The 22,255-nt window shown below is 42.3% G+C and overlaps 1 protein-coding gene across 1 annotated transcript in view; it reads left to right on the top strand.

Annotated features, from left to right (window-relative positions):
- Window positions 1-22,255, top strand: part of LRBA (LPS responsive beige-like anchor protein) — a 749,089-nt gene that overhangs the window by 659,254 nt on the left and 67,580 nt on the right. The window contains exons 48-50 of the mRNA XM_077279308.1: window positions 1,431-1,520; window positions 6,981-7,158; window positions 10,200-10,262. Of these exons, the coding sequence (XP_077135423.1) occupies window positions 1,431-1,520; window positions 6,981-7,158; window positions 10,200-10,262 (331 nt within the window). The remainder of the gene's footprint in view (window positions 1-1,430; window positions 1,521-6,980; window positions 7,159-10,199; window positions 10,263-22,255) is intronic.

The following is a 22,255-nucleotide window of genomic DNA, read 5'->3' as shown; positions in this document are numbered from 1 at the left end:
CAGCGATCAGCATCGTTGTCTGTATCGCTGCAGCGTCGCTGTGTGAGACGGGGCCTTTAGACTAAAGGATAATTGTACAACTACTTTTCCCCAAATTGGAGATGGAAAGTGTCTTTGCCAAAATGTTGTTCCATTCAGTCAGGGCATCTAAAAGGAATAAAATTGTGAGGAGGACAAAATCGGCACATCCATCCAACAATGAATAAACTATATCAAATATTTCTTGTTGGATGGATGTGTTGATTTTTTTTCCTCCTCACAATTTCACTACTTGGTTGAACTTCACCAGCGGGACCGGCACCCGCCACACTGATTTCAGCCTCCAGCTTTTTACTGCAAGGCTTGGTGAGCTCAATATCCTCCTCTCCTCTAAAGGGAAGTACGTCACTGTCTCACTGAATGAATGGGGCAACACCTATTGATTGAGCACCTTGTGAGAGTCTTCAACTACAAATTTGCCCAAATTATCGGAAAGCTGCTGTTAAAAGTAAATTCATATGTCTGAAAAATATTTCCACTGAATGAGCATTTAATGGTAGAGCATTCAGCAATAAAGTTTGCACGGTTTCAGGAAGTTTCTTTGCGCTCTCAGTTTAGTTGTCCAGTGCCCAGTTGGTTGAATAACTACATGCTATGTGATGGACTGGAATGCTAAGGCATTATTAGGAGCCAGATTTTCCTGAAAGACTAGAATAAACATATTAAAGTTTAATTCATACTTATAAAGCACCATTTTCTCATGCAGTTAAATTGCCACATTAACTATCAGGAGAATCTTTTAAGACCTAACCATATTTTTTCGGCATCCCATTTACCTAGCATGTGCCCATGCTATTGCTCAGCAACATATTCCACGGTATGCAGGGGACACGGCCCAGTCATGCTCCTGTGGACATTGAACTTGTGGGGCATATTCAGATTAAGTTCTATCCTCCTGGACCTGGACTGAATCTTGGGTTACTAGAAAGATGTCTGCATTCAAGTTTGGCCATTCTTAATAATAAAAAAAAAAAAAAAAAATCTTACACATTTGTTATGGATTTTAATAAATTTTTGCATTTTAACAGGTTCAGTGGTTTCAGGAGGTATTTCCTGTATATTGTGATAGATTATCTGTGCATACTTGGGCCAATATCAGCTGGTGTGTGTGATTCCTGATTGTTATAGCATAGCATGTTTCTGTTTAATATCACATAGCGGGACAGAGAAGTTTTTCAGTGTTTCTTATGGAAATAACATCTATACTCCTAAAATGACTTCACCCTACATACCCGTGCCAAGTACAGGACTTGGCCCCCAATGAGATGATAAATGTCTACTTTTGCATATGATTAAAATCAAGAATTCTGATTATTTTATTTTGGTTTTGATGCATATCTTGATTTCATATTTAACACTATTTTATTACTCTTCCTCTTCTATTTTTGAAGGGTGTGGAAGCTCAAATTCGTAGCTTTGGACAAACCCCATCACAGCTGTTAATAGAGCCGCATCCCCCGAGGAGTTCAGCCATGCAGGTGGTAAGTATATTATTAGGATATTCGAGTGATTTCCACAGTAATGAATCTCAATAAAGTATGTGAAACAGTAAAGACAATTGAGAAAGTCTTGTGTGATTAAAGTGACTAATAAAAATAATAAATATCAAATCTATGCATAGACAGTGCAGCCACTTAGATTATGTGGCAGTTTAGTGACCTTAAGGAATATCTTGATTTTTTTTTTTATAAGTAGTGTGTATAGCCCTAAAGATTCCCTGCTAGTTTTAAACTTTACTCTGTCTATTGATTCTTTAATGAAAAGTTTTATTTAATTTTTTTTTTAATTGTTCTGATCACAATTCCATCTGCTTTTCTGCTATAAGTGACGTCAAGAATGCTGTGGTATTCTTGCTGTAGAAACAGTGGAGACAACATCAGGACTCCAGTAGACTGAGGGGATAATAACATCAAGTCATTTACGCCACAGTAGCATTTCTAGCGTTGCACCCGGAGGTACACACCACTTAGAAGAGGTACCGAACTCATGAAGTGGCGTTCGCCTCTTAATGAATTTGATGCCTCTTGTACTCCCAAAACTTATAGTGCGACCGTGCGATGTAGTGATTGAGGTCCGTCAAACACCGTTGTGATCTACTATAAAGTGATTGAGTAAAGCATCGTGGACTCCTTACTAAGGACCTGCTAGGGCTCCATGTGACACCACCTGGTGCTCTTTCGGGTACTTTAAGTTGGAGTTGTTCTTTCCCTGAAACTTTGCTTGTAGAATACCACTGAATTCAATAAATATAAAATCTAGGTCATGCAGAGATATATCTAAGGTGTCCTATTAGGATTTTGTAATGTTCAGTAGGGATAGGCACCACATGTAGAATGGCGGTTAGCATACTGATCATCTAACACTATGACCCCTATACACATTACACTTAGGTTGACCAACTGTCTAATGTGTATGAGGGTGCTGGATGACTGATGGTTGGGAAAGATGACGATTGTGCATGTCCCATTTCGGACTGCCGATGACCTTGTTCTCAGTGAGATAAGTAGCCAGCTGACGTTCTATCATACAGAACACAGGAGCGCTCTGCCCAATGAGCGCTTCTGTGTTTGGGAGTGTCGGCCAATGCATCACTTGGCCGATAGCCATCTACTGAGTATGGCCTGCTTTAGCCTGCAGAAAATCTAAGAATATAATGCATTTAAATGGACATAGACATTGAATTAGAACTGGTTTTACACACAGTGCATAGACCATTAGAATTACAAAGGTGGTTTGCACAAAGGTATTATGAACAGTGGATGATTTTAGGATATTTTACAGCTTTCTGGTTGACATAAAGTTGGGGATATTATGGTTAAATAGTACAAATTTAACATGCAATTATGTCGTTCTTGGCTCGCAATGGCCAGGCTTAAGTTTCTGGGTGGCGCGTAGAGGATTATGAGTAGATGACACATTTACACACATTGGCAGAATGCCATACTTTCTCACTTTTCTTTACATTTTAACCTGAACCTATTGAGTTTTGATTAGTTTCTATTGCTGTCCTATTATGTTTAACTCTTTAGCAGTAATTTCTGGTTATTATACAGTGGGGAAAATAAGTATTTGCTACACTGCCGTTTTCCACCTACAAAAAATGAAAAGGTCTGTAATTTTTATCTTGGGTACACTTCAACTGTGAGAGACAGAATCTAAAAACAAAAAAACAGAAAATCACATTGTAAGATTTTTAATTAAATTGCACTTTATTGCCTGAAATAAGTATATATATTTTAAGATAATTTCTCTCACAGTTGGTGTACCTACGATAAAAACTAGACCTCTCCATTCTTTGTAGGTGGGAAACCTTCCAAACTCGGCAATGTATCAAATACTAATTTTCACATTATCATTCATGGTGTCTATTTAGAAGAATATACTGGAAATGACTTTTATGCAGGTATCCAAATGTACCTGTCTGCCCATAGCCCTGCTGTGATTCCTTAGAATTTATGGACGGTGTCCAGCTGATTACATTTCTTGGTAAAATGGCTTAGACTTGTTTAAAAAAATTCAGTGATCCCTCATGGAACTTCCACAGATTCTTTTCTGGTGACTGATTCTCGCTTGTTTGTATTTCCTGGTCTCATCCCCAACTCGCAGGAAATGCTCACTCAGCCAATCACTGACCACAGCAGAGATCTGTCTCAGCCAGTGATTGGCTGAGGCAAGAAAACCGGAACCTGCAACAGGACCTGCAGGTGGTTGGTGAGGGTTAGTATTATTAATCTTTATTATTTTTTAACGGCTCTGAATCAATTTAACAAAAAATTGAATCTGCTGGAAATCCCGTATAAAACGTAAATGTGCTGCCTAGAATAAACATACACTTATTCACTGGCCAAAGCTCTAACTACGGTAGCCTAGAAAGTAATAGTTGCCACCAAAAATACCTAAAGTGCATTAGAAGATAATTTTACACGGGATGAGTCAAGAATCGCCTTTAGATATCTTGTGCCTAAAACTTGTCCTACTTTTGTCCATCTATTAAACGTTGTGTCCAAAACTAACAAGAAATATAAAGATATTTTTAACGTTCTTAGGCTAGTTTCACATTTGTGTTTAAAAACGCAGCGTTTAAAACGCAAACACAGGTGGTGAAAAAAACGCATGTAAACGCGTGCAAACGCTGCGTTTTTTAGACGTATGCGTTTTCTCATGCGGTAAAAAAAACGCTGCTTTTTGACGCATTTACATGCGTTTTTTCCTGCGTTTGCGTTTTTGAAACGCATGCTGAGAAGTGTGTGACAGCTGCCAATCATCAAAATCATCTAGAAAACCCACTATAAATAGAAATCGCTAGGGTTAGGGGTAGGGTTAGGGTTAGGATCCCTAGGGTTAGGGGTAGGGTTAGGATCCCTAGGGGTAGGGTTAGGGTTAGGGTTGGATCGCTTAATCACCTTGATGGTGGGGGGTGGCTTATCAGTGTGTATTCTTGTTTTTTTCTATTGAAACGCATGCGTTTAAAATGCAACCAAACGCATGTGCTTAAAAACGCATGCGTTTACATAGACAGCAATACGTTTTTTTGCCGCAAAAAAACGCCACTAGAAATTACTACATGTTGCATTTCTGCAACAAAACGCAAGCATAGAAACGACGCATGCGTCGTCAAACGCGGCAAAACGCATACAAAAAAAACGCATGCGTTTTTAATGTTAAATATAGGGGAAAAAACACATGCTTTTTTTGCGCTAAAACGCAGCGGCAAAAAACGCAAATGTGAAACCAGCCTTACTGGGTTTTTTTGCCTTTTGTATAAAGATAAATTAAGGTAATGAAACAAATTTCACAGTAATTTTATTTTTTTTCTAATACACCTTTAGAGACCTTGGTCCCCAAATTCAGTTATCTTATTTAAGGCAAAGCGAATATTCAAAGGAGACCATGTACAATCACTTTGCTCCATCACAATGTGTGATCTGAATAGAAAGGAAACTGATGCGTAGGAGATGAGCGTTATAATGGCAGACAAGGAATTGGGCGAGGGTATAAAATAGCAATGCCATTAAAGTGGGTAAACAGAACGGCTCGGCATTTGCATGAGCTCATAATGCATTTCCTCTTCCTCTGGGCTATTGTGAGCACATTCTTCTTCCCACAGCAGAAATAAGAGCCATCTTGTGCTGTGTTAAGTGCAGCAGCCATAATATACGCCAGGTGTAGTAATTAGCAGCCCCATGAAGGCCGCCTATTTGTCTGCTGCTGCCGCTGCTGTTGTTGAATCCCCTTGTGCCTTCACACTATCAGATAGCTGGATTTAATTGAGGCCACATCAGATGAGGCATTACTGACACCTTTAATTGAATGAGCATCCAGGGAGAATTAACTCATAATATTGATTGGCTTTTAGCCACTTGCTCAGAAGGGTGTCTGGATAGCTTATTAGTGGCCTTTATTTACACCTTTGTGCAAAGGGTACAAACAGGGATTCATAGTGCAATATGTTTTTGTAAGTACTCTTAATAACTTTTTAAAAAGGGCTGATCATAAAAATGCAAATGCAGTTTTAATAGCTTTTTAATATAAAAAAAGACGAGGTAATCACAGAGCGCAGCATTGCCTTTTATTTATGCCCATTATTATTTAATTATTGTTACTGCATTTTTTTAATTATTTTTTTGTTATGCTAGATACGTGGGTGGTGTTCATGGCAAAGTCAGGAAAATATTTTTCAAATCGTTTTGAAATTCACCCGTTTACTACCAAGAAATGTCCAAGACATCCTACTTGGGGTGGCAGTAAAGGGAATCTCTCACGGGTTTATGTTAACCCTTCTGAGAGCAAAATGATGTAGGGGCAGAGACCTGGATTCCAGCAATGTATAACTTACTAAGCTGCTTGCTGCAGTTTTGATAACATCATTTTAAAGGTCTACCAGTTCTCTTAATGATGAGCTCTGTCTAACCCCACTCCCAGCACTGATTCGCCGCTTTCTGCCTATACACAGTGTACACAGAAAGCTGCCAATCAGGGGTGGGGTTATACAGGCTCATGAATTTACTTTACTAACTTGTAGCAGGTTTCCTAGTCCTCTAGTGATGATCTCCTGCTTAAAGCAAGCAACCCAATAAGTGATACATCGCTGGAATCAGGGTCTCTGTCTCTACAATTAGATGGCAAGAACCTTTTACAAAATGCCACGGTTGTATTAGCCCTAAGGAAAGGCTACAATCTGATGGAGTATGAAATAACAAATCACAGATATCTTCTATGTGATTTGTTATCTTATACTCCACAGTATCTATATTGCTGCTTGTCTGACTGCAGCCCATGTTCGCATCCTATAGGGTGCGTTGACTTCGTAGAGCGGGGACCTTATCCCAGGACACCATTTTTTTGAGACGTAATACAGCGTGACTATGTAAGAACTACTCCTACTCGGGCACACCCAGCCTGTGTATGAGCCACATGGTTGGCAGCCATTCATTTAAAGGAGTTGTCTTATGAAGACAGACTGTTCCTATTCCCATTTAGGGTATATGTACATCATAGTGGGTTTTGTAATGAACTAGAACCCTCCTGTAATAGCAGCTCTGGCACGTTTCAGCTCTTTGAAACATTATATTAATATTGCTTTTCGATATTAATATCCATCTACCTGGGGCTTTATAACTGCACCTTACCAAACCATGTGAATTTCTAAACTGCACATACAGAATTATGATATATTGATATGATAATACTGCACATAAGAGATATCGGCATGAAGACTCATGTTTGTGAAGTCCTATTAATATAGGCCTTCCCCTTATTGGCCTTAGTGTGGTGTGCTTTGTATTTTCTTTCAGCTGTATGCTTTTCTATTATAATCAGGTCTTCCTTTTCTTGTCCTGTTTCCCTTCCTCGTGTCCTTTGATTTGTCTTCATACTCTTGTTCCCTTCCCCCACTTGTCTGGGTTGTTGTTGTGCCCACTCAACAGTATCTCCTCCTGCAGACTCCACTGATGTTCACAGACCAGGCTCAGCACGATGTCATTATGGTTCTGAAGTTTCCCTCCAACTCGCCCGTCACTCACGTTGCAGCGAATACGCAGCCTGGGTTGACCAGTCCCGCGGTCATTACGGTCACTGCTAACAGGCTATTCGCAGTGAACAAGTGGCACAGTCTTCCTGGTGAGTACAGGTCAAAGATACATTTTCCAGTATTTTATACAGTATAAGGGACATCTTAACAGTATGTTCCAATGTATCTGGTTTTCATGCAGTTTTGAATACTTGTGTATTGCAATTTGTTTTTAGCCAAAGCCAGAAATGGATCCAGCCAGAAACATACTAGTCTTTCCTCTATACTATCTATTCTTTTTTTTTTTTTTAACTGATCCTAGATTTGAATCCAAAAATAATTTAAGACCTGCAGAAACCGCTACAATTTCACTTTAGAGAGGCGCTTCCTGAGTGTTTGAACTTGAGCCTTCATAGCTTCGGGACAGTCTATTTAAAGGAAAGCTCCGGCCTGGTACAGGGTTTGGGAAGGTAGTGCGCGAATCATTGATACAAGGAGCAGCAAACAATACCTATCTTCTGGACTGCCCCTTCAATTGCGTGAACAGATTGAACTGCAGTAACCAGTTTCCGCCACTACAAGATATACGGAGCTGTGCCTGATACAGTTATAGGGACCCTTTCATTAGATTCATGCTGAGTGAGCTGCAAGAATCAAAGTATGGATGCGAGATTTCAGCCAGGTATGTTTTACTCTGAAGCACCGCTGTGTTTGAGAAAACCTAGTCTGAAAAGCTGGCTGGGAACTACAGAGAGAAACCTGACTAGTGCGGCTCCGGGCCTCCTGCTCACTGCCTGCTCCTGGTGACTTACATGTCTATCTCCATGTACACAGATGGGAGAGAATCGAGGGAGAAGCCATCCAGGGACCACACTCAACTAGTCTGGACTCTCCCTGTAGTTTCCAGCCAACTTATTAAACTATGTTCTCTGAAAAGCTTCAGCATTTTAGAGTAAAACTTACCTAGCCGCAGCTTCAGAGTCGGGCAGTGATTCATGCTGCCCGCAGTTCATGCAACATGAGTCCATTGCCAGTCTCTCTTTATAAGGACTCTGCAATCAATGGAGTGCTACAGCCTGTTCAGTCTACTGATCATTGGGGCTACCATTGGTTGGGCCTGACCAATCTGAAACTGATCATTATCCTGAGTATGGACCGTCAATTCAATATCAAAGTTCAGAAAAAACGTTTAAAGTTGTTGTCCGGTTTAAACATATTGAAAAACTGTTGTTCAAGCATTAAATGAAGTCACCACATACAAATTTTCATATTTATATATAAATGTCCATACTGGATATGTGCACTTGAAACCGTTTTTGAAGGAACTTGGGACCTAGCTAAACTTGTATAGAGTAGGTTGGTCTTCTTTAGGGATGGGCGAACCCAAATGGTAAAGTTCGGGTTACGCACCGGACACCTGTCCGGATTCGGTAGACCGAACAAAGCATGTTGAAAGGCTACAGTTTAGCCAATCAACAAGCTTTTACTGTGTGGGAACTTCCGGTCGCAACACACATCACAGCCATGTCAAGTATTCTCATGGCTGTGATTGGCTGGCGGCCCACTGTATAAAAAAAAAAAAGACGTGTGATCCCTCTATTCTTGATAGCCAGCACAGTTGAAGCTGACAGCTGTGGGCTGCAGCCTTCAGCTGTCAACTTTATTTTGGGTGTTAAAAAAAAAACATGGGGACCTCCATTTTTGATAATTATTTAAATAAATAATAAGACAAAAAACTTCATGCGGTAACCCCATTTTGATAACAGCCAAGCAGAAGCAGACAGCTGGGGGCTGGAATTCTCTGACTGGAAGGGGTCGTGGATATTGGCCCTCCCCAGCATAAAAATAGCAGCCCGTCGGCTCCCCAGGAAAGGTGCATCCATTAGACATACTGTAAAACAGCTGACCTCAACCCCAAAGCTATTACCCCACTTGCCAACACACCAGTGCAAGTGGGAAGAGCCAAAGCTAAACGACAGAATTTGTGGTGCTGCAGAAGTCTTGTTGGGGAACAATATCCACGGCCGAGTTTCTTCCCTAGTTTCTTCCAAAACTGCAGTGTACCTAGAACTTTTGGTAACATTATACTAGTAACACTTCCATCTTTTAAGCATTCAAGCTTTGCAGCATTTCATCATCACCTGCCTAAAACTTTTCTACAGTGATATATATATATTTTGAACAAAAAAGGGAAACTGCACAAAAAGATGTAAAAAAGAGGACTTTAAAGTCCTCTTTTTTTTACATCTTTTTGTGCTGTTTCCCTTTTTGTTCACTGCTTGAAAAACCATTGGAATGCTGGTCAGGGAAGCGTGCACGCTTTAAGGTATTATTTCTGTTGCTGTTCCTCTTTTTCTATCCTATCTATCTATCTATCTATCTATCTATCTATCTATATGTCGTTTTATTTACCATTTAGGCCTCATTTACATGTCAGTGATTTTTCACATACGCTAAAAAGCGGTTCTGGTGTCCTCCACATTTTAGATCCTAGTATCAGTGTTTGGTCAGTGTCAGTTTTTACCATCAGTGATTTTTTACATACGGAACATTAACTCTAGAATTTCCAAGCTTTTCCTATTTATTGCAATGTTAATCACAGATGGTTCCTGATGCAGACCCATAGACTTTTATGGGTGATTTCCATACAGGATATGGGTAAAAACGGAAAGTGGATAGTACTTGTAAGTGAAAAACAGGCTTCTGAATGAGGCCTAGGTGTGACATTTCAACACTTACTGAAGCCTTTTTCAAGCACAATGCTTGCTCTTGTTTGTTGCATTATTTTTTTTTCTACCTTGAACAGTGCTTGCTCACTTCATTGCTCACTATGGAGCTTCCCTTTTTATATATACACACAGGAAATATATATATCTCGGTACAGTGTTAGCCAGTGGATAGACAGATACATAGAATTGAGAGTCCTCAGTGGTTGATACCTTTTAATGGCTAACTGAAAAGATGGAAACAAATTGCAAGCTTGCCTGATGAAGAGACCTGCGTAGTCTCGAAAGCTTGCAATTTGTTACCATCTTTTCAGTTAGCCATTAAAAGGTATCAACCACTGAGGACTCTCCGTTCTAAATATTTATATATACACATACTTTTTGTGTTTATTCCATGAACTAAACCGTTTTTCCCCTTCCTTTAGCCCATCAAGCTGCTGTGCAGGACCAGCCGTACCAGCTGCCGGTGGAGATCGATCCTCTCATAGGTCTGTCACTTTCTCCCCTCTCCGCGATTCATTAAGCTCTGTATGGTAGCCCTGAAGTGTAGATTACTGTTGTTTTTCACTTGCCAGTTGCCTGGAATGGAATTCTCCTGATAAACCATTTGCATGCAAATTGGAATGCAATGAGCTGTGGCTATGCTGGTATTTCATCAACTCCCCCTCGTTGGCTTGCCTAATTTGAACAGGCCTAGGACGTGTGTCACCGAAAATTAATATGGATGCCGTAATAATGTGTGATTGAGAATGGCGCATGAAGCACTGTCAGGATAATATTGGATCTTTTCATCACTCAGACTTGTTGATGAGCAGGAGCGAGGCCCTGTTATGATGAATTGGCGGTCGGTAATGTGCTAGAGCGGCATTTTTTTCTCCTAGGGAAATTTTCATAATAACAGTAAGGTTCCTCTCCGTGCAGAGAAATAAAACCTTGGTGCCAGGGCTTTATTGTCAAAATCAATCCTTTTTACTTTTTTTTTTTTTTGCCTTCTCTATGGAGCTGCCTTGCATGCTTCATAAATTGAGCCTCACCTTTTTGTGTGAGTATTTTTATATTACATTTTATTCCTATAGCCTTATATTATCTGTTACTATTTTTTTTTCTTTACATTGACAAAGGAGAAAATGCTGCGGATGTGTGAAAATGTTATTATAGAGATGAATAGATATGCGTCCGGTACATTAGGGTCTGTATGAGCACGTGACGTATCGTCTCATCCCTGTCTGTCAGTGTCTGCGCTTCCCTTGTGTGAGGAGTCAAGATGATGGGCAATGAGATATGGTTTATCCTCCTCAGAAGTAGAAAGCGGTCTTTCTGTGACTTATAGTGTGTGTTCTGACCGATGTGCAGGGGATGGAAATGGATGAGCCTCAGTTCATTATCATAGCGTTTGCTAGGCTTCCCTATCAGCGAGTCCCCTGATAATAGGAAGCGAACAGCAGGAAAGCTCTGTTTGCTGGCTAAGACAAAAAATTGCATTGCCACTTATTGAATGTGAATTTACAGCGTCTGTTCTGCAAAAAGAAAATGCTGAAGTTTAAAAAAATGTACTTATGTGCATGTGTTTAACTTGTGGGGTTTTTTTCAGTTTTACATTTTTTTTATTTTTGTTATAGAATACAAGAGAAAATATTTACCGTAACTTACATTTTTCATATACGGCATTCATTGGTCTTAAATATTTATATTTTACATATCCTGTACTCCTCCATTTGGGACTCAGGGTAGCAGGAAATGGGTTAACAGTTCCTTCCCTGCCTGTCCCTATACACCCTATCTCCGGTCACGGGGCACACTAGTAATAGTCCTTTACGCATCTAATTCTTTGAGTTATGGGTTAGATGTTTTCGGTGACTAAAACCGATATAATTTTCTTAGGATTTGTGTGTCATGGTAATGAAATATACAAAAAAAAAAAAAAATAGGCAGGATTTGACAATAGTAATAGTAAAAGTCAAAAAAAAAAAAAAATTGAACGTAAAAAATCAAATAAGCGATGTCAAAAACAATATACCGTAGTAACAGCTGTGTACATGGTCATGCAAAAAGATGGCAAATGCAGAGACTGTGCATGAAATTGAAAGCATTGGGAACTAAACATAAACCATATGGTCTCATTGCACTATTGATGGGCTCTCAGCGATATTCACTAACCCACAGGTAACAGTAGATAGGAAAATACAAAATAAGAAAGACGGAAGATCTTGAAGAGTGGAGGAATGTAACCAGCATAAAGGGTATAAACGGAGGTAATGGTACCTGCTCACCTTTAGAAAATGTACCCCGCTCATGTTTCGCACCAAGCATCATCAGGGGGATTTCACTGTAATTAATATTTATGTTGCAGTGATGTAAGTGGTTACATTTGTAGTGTAATAATGAATGATCATGTATAGTATTTACATCTTTTTATGCTTTGGAATAACCAACAGGCTTTTATTATGCTTGTTTCATTTCTATTAATGAGTATTCACAATGCAACGTTTTTACCAAATCTCTGAGCATTGAAAGTCTGACAATCGCAGTTATCTGTCACTGGAGAAAGACACAGATGCTGGAAAAATAGAGCAGGGACAAACCAATGTCACGAAGAAGCTCTTTTTATGTAACGTTAGTCAAGATGTAAATCAGTGCAGGCGGTTCTGGAAAATAACAAGCTTGATGGCACCCGCAGAGAAGAGAACATTTACTTACTAAAGAATTTGATGCTGAACAAAGTGGAATGAAGGAGTATTGATGTTGCAGCTACTTTCATTTTCCTGGCGCATAAACATATCAGTTTCTTTTGTATAACTCATGTCTGCAGTGTAGTCTCACTTTCATCTCTTATAAAGCATATTAACCTTAAGACGGGGAGTATCAGACATGTTAGTACATATGTATCCCCACTGCTACTTGATAACTCGCATGTGATGAAAGGCAGGCTGTCAGTTCTAGCTCACAAACTTAAGCACCTTCTTGGTTTTTACATATTTTCCAGCCTAAATAATACTTTGCTGGAGCAAATATATATATATATATATATATATATATATATATATATATATATATATATATATATATATATTTATATTTATTATTTTTTTATTTTTTTTTTATTTTTTTTTTTTTGTTATATGTCGTATATAGATTCTTTTGCTAACCTTTTCAGTTATTTGTAGTGTGGCCTTACCAATATACCGTAATATAAAATATGGTTTAAGCCATTTTTATGGATAGCTTCACTATTCATTTCTTTTACCCCATAAACCGATTCATAGTAAACATTCATGCCATTAAATATTAACGTAATCAAAAATACATTTTTCCTCAATAACTGTTGCAATAACATATTAAAATATTTTATAGTATTCAGCTTTTTTTGTTTTAATCTGCTACATTAACCTTCCCCTGTAAGCCCCTTTATTAATTTTTTTCCTTGCAGGTACCCTTATGGGTATGTTCACATGTAGCCTTTTTGCAGAGTTCTTTTAAGTACGTTTTTCTGTACCAAAAATCCTGTGTTTTACAATAATAATTATAATAATGTTTTGCAGTACCAACAAAGTGACTTATATTTAAAAAATCTCAATCATAGCGTAGTTTTCTTTCCTTGAGCTTTGAGCTGTTAGCAATTTTTTTTTTTTATTCCACAGCATGTCAATTCTTTCTGCATTTTTTACTCATTCAAATTATGGTAATGGGGAAAAAACAAGTAAAAACTTGTAAGTTGCACGCAGCATTTTTACTGCAACTATCCTGGTTTGTGTACAGAAAAAAACTGCAAAAGCGCAATGTGTGAATATACCCTGTTCATTTTGCATGCCATAGCATTCCAGATTGTTTAGAAATCATTTGACGTCTTACCTGGGTGACTACAATCACTCCAATCACTCAAGTAATTACATGTACAGGTAGTGACAAAAAATTCCTCTTGCTATTACTAATTTGTTCTATGGCTCCACCACCCTGACCATACCAGAAAACATGATAGCATAATAGCAAACACAACATTAGCAGGCGCAAGAGAGCTAGAACTTGATGTGCTTTCTAGTGGATTGTATAAAGAAAGATTTCCTTGACATGACATAAGCATATATGTGTGTGTGTATATGTGTATATATTTGTTTACATACCGTATATACTCGAGCATAAGCTGACCCGAGCAGGGTCGGACTGGGCCACCGAAGAACCGGAGGATTCTCCGGTGGGCCCAGGCCCTGACTCCTGCTGGCATACAGGGCCAGCAGCTGCCTAAGGCCCCCGCTGCTCCAGGGGCCCCCAGCCAGTGGGGTGTCGCTAATAGTGGCACACCACGCAGCTGCTATGGGGTCCCCGGTGCCAGCGGAGCAGTAGCGGGTGACAGGAAGCCTAAGCCTGTTCCTGCTGCTAAAGTGAAATTAATATTCATGCTTCCCCACACCCCACATAGACGTAGAGAGGAGTGACTTCATTTCACTTTAATAGCGGGCAGTGTTTGCTGCATGCTCCCACTATCGGGACTCACAGACCAGGGCCCACGCTCCCTCAGGGGCCCCCAGCCCACGTGGCCGCTATGGGGCCGTAAGCCAGAGGTCCCGGCACCAGCGCCGCCCCAGCGTCCGTTAATGGAGTAGAGAGCGTCAGATGACGCTCCCTCTACCGTCATTCCCCTCGCCTCTGACACACAGCGGGTGCGTGATGACGTCATTTCATTGCATACCCTATGGGGTGGGTGAGCTGCATGATACCTCATGGGGAGGTGAGCTGCAGGATGCCCTATGGGGTGGTGTGAGCTGCATGGTGCCCTATGGGGGGAGTGAGCTGCATGATACCCTATGGGGGGTGTGCTGCATGATACCCTATGGGGGGAGTGAGCTGCATGATGCCCTATGGGGGAGTGAGCTGCATGATACCCTATGGGGGAGAGTGAGTTGCATGATACCCTATGGGGGAGAGTGAGCTGCATGATACCCTGTGGGGGGAGTGAGCTGCATGATACCCTATGGGGGGAGCTGCATGATACCCTATGGGGGGAGTGAGCTGCATGATACCCTATGGGGGGAGTGAGCTGCATGATACCCTATGGGGGGGAGTGAGCTGCATGATGCCCTATGGGGGGAGTGAGCTGCATGATACCCTATGGGGGAGAGTGAGCTGCATGATACCCTATGGGGGGTGAGCTGCATGATACCCTGTGGGGGGATTGAGCTGCACGATACCTTATGGGGGTGAGCTGCATGATACCCTATGGGGGGAGCTGCATGATACCCTATGGGGGGAGTGAGCTGCATGATTCCCTATGGGGGGAGTGAGCTGCATGATACCCTATGGCGGGAGCTGCATGATACCCTATGGCGGGAGCTGCATGATACCCTATGGGGGGAGTGAGCTGCATGATACACTATGGGGGGAGTGAGCTGCATGATACCCTATGGGGGAGTGAGCTGCATGATACCCTATGGGGGGTGAGCTGCATGATACCCTGTGGGGGGAGTGAGCTGCATGATACCCTATGGGGGGGTGAGCTGCATGATACCCTATGGGGGAGTGAGCTGCATGATACCCTATGGGGGAGTGAGCTGCATGATACCCTATGGGGGGAGTGAGCTGCATGATACCCTATGGGGGAGTGAGCTGCATGATACCCTATGGGGGGTGAGCTGTATGATACCCTGTGGAGGGAGTGAGCTGCACGATACCCTATGGGGGTGAGCTGCATGATACCCTATAATAATAATAATTTTTATTTATATAGCGCCAACATATTCCGCAGCACTTTACAATTAAGCGGGGACATGTACAGACAATAAATTCAGTACAAGTTAAGACATTTTTAAAATTTAAACAGTGACATTAGGAGTGAGGTCCCTGCTCGCAAGCTTACAATCTACAAGGAAGTGGGGGGGACACAATAGGTGAAAAGTGCTCGTTATTTCTGGTCTGGAAATTATAATAAATAGGGATTTTCATATAAAAGCTGCATGATCCGGTCATCAGCCCGTGTGTTTAAGTGCAATAGTCAAGTATCAAGTGCAGTTATGTGCATGGAGGGTATGGAGACAGATGAATAGTAGGGTGCAGATTCAGAGTAATATTTGGAAGGAGGGAACAGGGCAAAGTTAGTTTACTGAGTAGTTGATGTGGTAGGCTTGTTTGAAGAGATGGGTTTTTAAAGCGCTCTTGAATAGGTCGGGGCTAGGTATCAGTCTGATCGTCTGGGGAAGTGCATTCCAGAGAGCTGGCGCAGCACGAGAGAAGTCTTGGAGACGGAGGTGCGAGGTTCGGATTATGGGGGATGTTAGTCTTAGGTCGTTTGTAGAACGGAGGGCACGTGTAGGGCGATAGACAGAGATGAGAGAGGAGATATAAGGCGGTGCAAAACAGTGGAGGGCTTTGTGGGTGAGAGAGATGAGTTTGTACTGGACCCTGTAGCGAATGGGTAGCCAGTGTAATGACTGGCACAAGATGGAGGCATCGGTGAAGCGGCTGGACAGAAATATGATCCTGGCTGCCGCATTCAAGATGGATTGGAGAGGAGAAAGTTTGGAAAGAGGGAGACCGATCAGAAGAGAGTTGCAGTAGTCCAGACGAGAATGAATAAGAGCGACAGTAAGAGTCTTAGCAGTTTCAAATGTGAGAAAAGGTCGGATTCTGGAGATGTTTTTAAGATGCAGGTGACAGGAGCGAGTGAGTGATCGGATATAGGGAGTAAAGGAAAGTTCGGTGTCGAATATGACCCCAAGACAGCGGGCTTGCTGCTTGGGAGTTATGGTTGAACCTTCCAGGGTAATTTCGATGTTGGGTAGAGTCAGGTTCGTAGAAGGGAGAAACACAAGTAGTTCAGTTTTGGAGAGATTTAGTTTCAGATAGGAGGACATGATGTTAGAGACAGCAGACAGACAATCCTTGGTATTTTGAATTAGAGTGGGGGGGTGATGTCAGGGGAAGAAGTGTATAATTGGGTGTCGTCAGCATAGAGATGGTACTGGAACCCAAATCTGCTGATTGTTTGTCCAATAGGGGCAGTGTATGGGGGGAGCTGCATGATACCCTATGGGGGGAGTGAGCTGCATGATACCCTATGGGGGGAGTGAGCTGCATGATACCCTATGGGGGGAGTGAGCTGCATGATACCCTATGGGGGGAGTGAGCTGCATGATACCCTATGGGGGGAGTGAGCTGCATGATACCCTATGGGGGGAGTGAGCTGCATGATACCCTATGGGGGGAGTGAGCTGCATGATACTCTATGGGGGGAGCTGCATGATACCCTATGGGGGAGTGAGCTGCATGATATCCTATGAGAGGGAGTAGCATGATACCCTATGAGAGGGTGGCAGCATGATACCCTATGAGAGGGAGCAACATTATACCCTATGAGGGGGGGCAGCATGATACCCTATGAGGGGGGGCGTCATGATATCCTATGAGGGGGCAGCATGATACGCTATGAGGGGGCTACATTATATTCCATGAAAGGGCTGCATTGTATCTTATGAGGGGGCTGCATTATACTCTGAGGTGGCTACATTATCTGTGGGGGGGCTGTATTATATTCTTTGGGGGGGCTGCATTATACACTGAGGCTGGTTACATTATATTCTATCGGGGGCTGCATTATGCCTTATGAGGGGGTTGCACTATACTCTTAAGGGGGCTACATTATACCCTATGTGGGGCTGCATTATACGCTGAGGCTGGTTGCATTATATTCTATGGGGGACTGCATTATTTTCTATGAGGGGGCTACATTATGTTCTATATGAGGGCTGCATTATGTTCTGTGAGGGGGGCTACATTATACTATATGCGGGGGCTACTTTATATACTATGAGGGGATACATTATATTATACGAGGGGGATACTTTATATACTATGAGGGGGATACATTATATTCTATGAGGGGGCTACCCCAACCCCTGCTACATAATTAAGACATGTACTATGTTATATTATACCCTGATATTAGCGTTTTTTACCACACATTTGGTGGTCTTGTATATATTTCTATGTAGCTACATTGTGGGCCCGAAGAATGACTTTCTCTGGTGGGCCCAAGGTGCTCCAGTCTGACGCTGGACCCGGGTTTAAGCCGAGGCACCAAAACTTTCCACAAAAACTGGGAAAACTTAGTGACTCGAGTATAAGTCTACGTTCACATTAGCGTTCGGCGCCGCAGCGTCGGGCGCCGCAGCGTCGCCGCATGCATCATGCGCCCCTATATTTAACATGGGGGCGCATGGACATGCGTTGTGCTGCGTTTTGCGACGCATGGCCGCAAGCGTTGGGCGCAGAGAACGCAACAAGTTGCATTTTTTTTGCGTCCAACTTTCGGCAAAAAAGGACGCATGTGTAGCGCCCCCACTGCCGCAGGGCCGAGGGGTACCCGGTACCGGGCCTCTGAGTCTCTGCTCTGGGGTGGTCACGGTGGCTAGGCCCGGTCCGTGACCCTGCTGAGGGGCGTACAGTGATAGATATGATGGATGATGGTAGTGGTGGTGCTGTAGTGGTAAATAATGAGGACACCAGGTTGCAGTCTCTTTACCTCTTTACTGAAGGTTTTAGAGTCCTCAGTCCAGAGCGCTGTCAACAGGGCTGTCTGAGACCGGCCGGTCCAAAGGCACATCTGGAGTTCTCTTTACAGGTGGGAATCAGTGTCTACCTTCTAGCGCTCTGTGTTGTAGTCCTTCCCTGCTGAGCTCCCGGGATAGTCCTCACAACTGCTGTGTCTGTCTCTGATGTTCGTTCTCTCCGTCCCCCAGATGATATGGTAGGACGCACCCGTATGACGGGGTAGGCCTGGAGTTCTTCCGGGACCCTAGAGTCGCCCCTCTCCCACAGCTGCCTCCGTTGTCTGCTTAGGTGTTAAGTGAGACAGCCAACCTTTAATTGGCTGTCCTGCCGTGGTTTGCAGTAGTACTTAAAGTCTCTTACTTGCTCGGCGTTCCGGCCACCGACTGTTTGCGCCTCAGAAGGATGTTGCCTCGGTCTAACAGCACGACTCCTTCTGGTCCTAATTCCTCTTTACTGTATTCCCGTTGTGCACTGGTTAGTTCTGCTCTGAGGAGTCTGCCAGGATCCCATCCCTGACAGGTCCTCTCACTATCTCTTCCCAGCTACTTCTCCCTGTCTTCCTGTCCAACCCCCAGTTTTACCAGAGTGTGAGGAGTGGCCTACTAGATAGGACCACCCCCCCTGGTGGCCGGAGTGTGAAGTGTAGTGAGGTGTTACCTGGTCAGAGAAACTCCTTTAGTGCAATCAGACGTACCATAGCTCCCCATAGTGGCGGAGCCACAGTACTGCAACGACCAGGACTCTGGGGCGCTGCACATGCGTCGCAAAATGCAGCGTTTTAGCGTGCGTTTTGTTGCGTTTTTGTTTGCGTTGTGCGTTGCGTCGCCGACCCAGCGGCGCACAACGCAAATGTGAATGTAGCCTAAGCCAGGTATGCATTGTCCTTGTATGCGTTTCTCCCCCGTCCCTGTATGCATGGCTCCTCATCTCCGTCCTTGCATGCATGGCTCCTATAAAAAAAAGAAAAATTCTACTTACCTTCCCTGCGCGAACTCATTGCATCTCGTTCTGGCGCCAGCAGCTCTTCCTGCCGAGCGATCACATGTCACCACTCATTAAGGTAGTGAATATTCACTCCTCCCCGCTTATGGGAGTGGAGACACATGATTATTCATTACTAGTGATGAGTGAATATACTCCTTACTCGAGATTTCCCGAGCACGCTTGGGTGACCTCCAAGTATTTTTTAGTGCTCGGAGATTTAGTTTTCATCGCCGCAGCTGAATGATTTACATCTGTTAGCCATCATAAGTACATGTGGGGGTTGCTAGGGAATCCCCAGATATAATCAAGCTGGCTAAGAGATGTAAATCTTTCAGCTCAGGTGAGGAAAACTAAATCTCCGAGCACTAAAAAATACTCGGAGGACACGCGAGCGTGCTCGAGAAATCTCGAGTAATGAGTATATTCGCTCATCACTATTCATTACCTTAGTGAGTGGGGGACATGTGATCGCTCGGCCGGAAGAGCTGCTGGTGCCGGCCGGATCGAGCTGCAGCGAGGGCGTGCAGGGAAGGTATGTAGGATGTGTGCTGGAAGTCGACGCCTGTGGCTGTAACTGCTCGCTATAAGAGAAATGAATATTCACTTCCAGTGCAGTGACTATTTATTGCTCTTTAGCAGCGGGCACAGTTGCAGCCGCCGGCTCATGCCTCTGTGACCCGCCGCTCCCTCTCCCCCACCGATTTTCTGGGACAATGACTCGTGTATAAGCCGAGGGGGGGCGTTTTCAGCACAAGAAATTGTGCAGAAACACTCGGCTTATACACGAGTATATACGGTATTTACCGTTTATTTGCATTTTGTTATGTAAACGTAAACTGATGAAATCTAGTGAAAGTGAATCACAGGTAAGAGCCGTTTACACAGAACAACAATCATCCAAAATCTTATGTATGCATAAAAATATTAGATTGTGAACCACACATCCCACCTGTGTAACAAGGTTGTTTTCTCAACAATAATGTAAAGGTTTTCTTACAAATTATAATAGCACCATGTAAATGTTATTAAACTTATGCCGAGCTACGCGCTATTAGTGATGAGCGAACAAGCTCAAGCTGTCTTCGGCACGGTGTGCTTGAATAATATGTTTGAGTCCCCGCGGCTACATGTCTTGCGGTCTTACTCACAATATACGCAGGGATTGCCTGTTTGTTAGACAATCCCTGGATGTGTTGCGGCTAACAGCCGGGAAACGTGCAGATGCAGGGACTTAAACATATCATTCAAGTACGCCGCTCCGAAGACACTCGGATAGCACCCGAGCGTGCCCGAATAACACCTTATCCGAGATTGTTCGCTGGTCACTTCTCGCTATCATTCATCACCGTTCATTATAGCCAGTTTATCTGATCATGCAAAAGGCTGAGCAGAGAAGGAACAATAGTTTTTATTTTTTAATGTGCTCTTTTGTGCACTGCTGAGAGGACACACACAAAACAGTTTACGTTGCCAAACCTTTATCTGTTATCTTTTATAGTAAAATTCACACTGGTAACATACAATCATCAAAGAACATCACCATGAGCTCCTGGGCCATCTATCCTTAGACGATGAGTAGTAGGCTTTATCACATTTTTGCATTGTCCATGGCCTCCTCCAGAAGGTTACCAAAACCAGGAGCAGAAAGAAACATTTGGATTTATTTTCTCCTGCTTATTAGAAGTGTTCAACTATTTGAAGGTTTCAAGCCATTTTACAATATAGTATGGCAAGAAGCCTACTTAAAGATGACTTTTTACTATCAATACAATACAAAACTTTAATGGAAAATGGGTTAAGACTGACTTTTTCCTTTTTTTTTTTTTATTGAGGTAGAGGCAGAAATTATCATTTCTCTTTTACAATAGTTTGTGTGTGATTATAGCGGTTTACAAATGATAGTTTCTGAAACCTTAGAAAGCAAACACAACAACCTGTATGGTAAGGCAGTCATAATGCTGTCGCTCAGATTTTCAGAGCTGTAATCCAGATCCCGGCTGGAATAAACTACAATACCGACTTGTTTACCCACAAGAGGAACACGTTATTGCCTCGTAAAGAAGCACAACAGTCCTTATTATTCGCAAGGCTTCAAAACCACTGCTAATAATGTCAACCTGAAAGTTATTTCAGCAAGATGTTTTTACATTGCAAGGATTTTAAGGGTGCAGCACATGAAACAAAATAGGGTTGTGTATTATGGAAGATTATGTATAGTAGCGTTGCATTTTATTATATTTTTTTAGTAGATTCTGTATCCTTTGAGGACTCGTCACTAAACTTGACTTGTCTGCTTAAATACATTTTTTCTTATAAAGCCACATTGTGACATTCCTTTGTTAACTCTCTTAGAAATTAGTAAATACATTCCTGTTCTCACGGTGTCCTTATACAGCCTGGAACCGCCAGCACTCATTTTACAGTGTTAGATTGTGTAGGTTGCCTCCACCCCTATTATTATCACCCATTTGTCAATTTATATATGACGACCCAAGTCAAATTTCTTCAATATATTTATAAAATGTTATTTCAAAGGGAATACAATCATTTACTGAAAATAGACATGTCTAGAGAGGCCACAGGGCTTCTGCAGAGAGCACGTGCTGCTGAGCTCATGGTTAGGCTGCAGCAGTGTTGATATGATGTCGCCTCTACAGCTGATCAATAAATACCAGAGCATCGGTAAGACGCAGCACTGGACCTTAGTAGGGTCAGTAAAAGAACAGTTTATTTTATACCTCACTGAGACTATGGGTTAATGTATGAAACTGGACAACCCCTTTAAGGACATTTGAGCTTTAATTTAACATGCTTAAATTTGCATTGAAAACACAGTCATGACCTTGATAGGTTCTCTGCAATGGGAATTTAATTGCTTCTTGTACCATATGTACCATATTTACTAGAGTTTTGGTGGAGTAGCCTGATTTAAAGAAGCACTCCCACTAACTTTTTTTTA

This window comes from Ranitomeya variabilis, chromosome 1 (assembly GCF_051348905.1).
Source record: "Ranitomeya variabilis isolate aRanVar5 chromosome 1, aRanVar5.hap1, whole genome shotgun sequence".
Classification (NCBI taxonomy): Eukaryota; Metazoa; Chordata; class Amphibia; order Anura; family Dendrobatidae; genus Ranitomeya; species Ranitomeya variabilis.
Note: the sequence above shows the minus strand (reverse complement) of the source record. Positions and strands in the feature narration are given on the sequence as shown.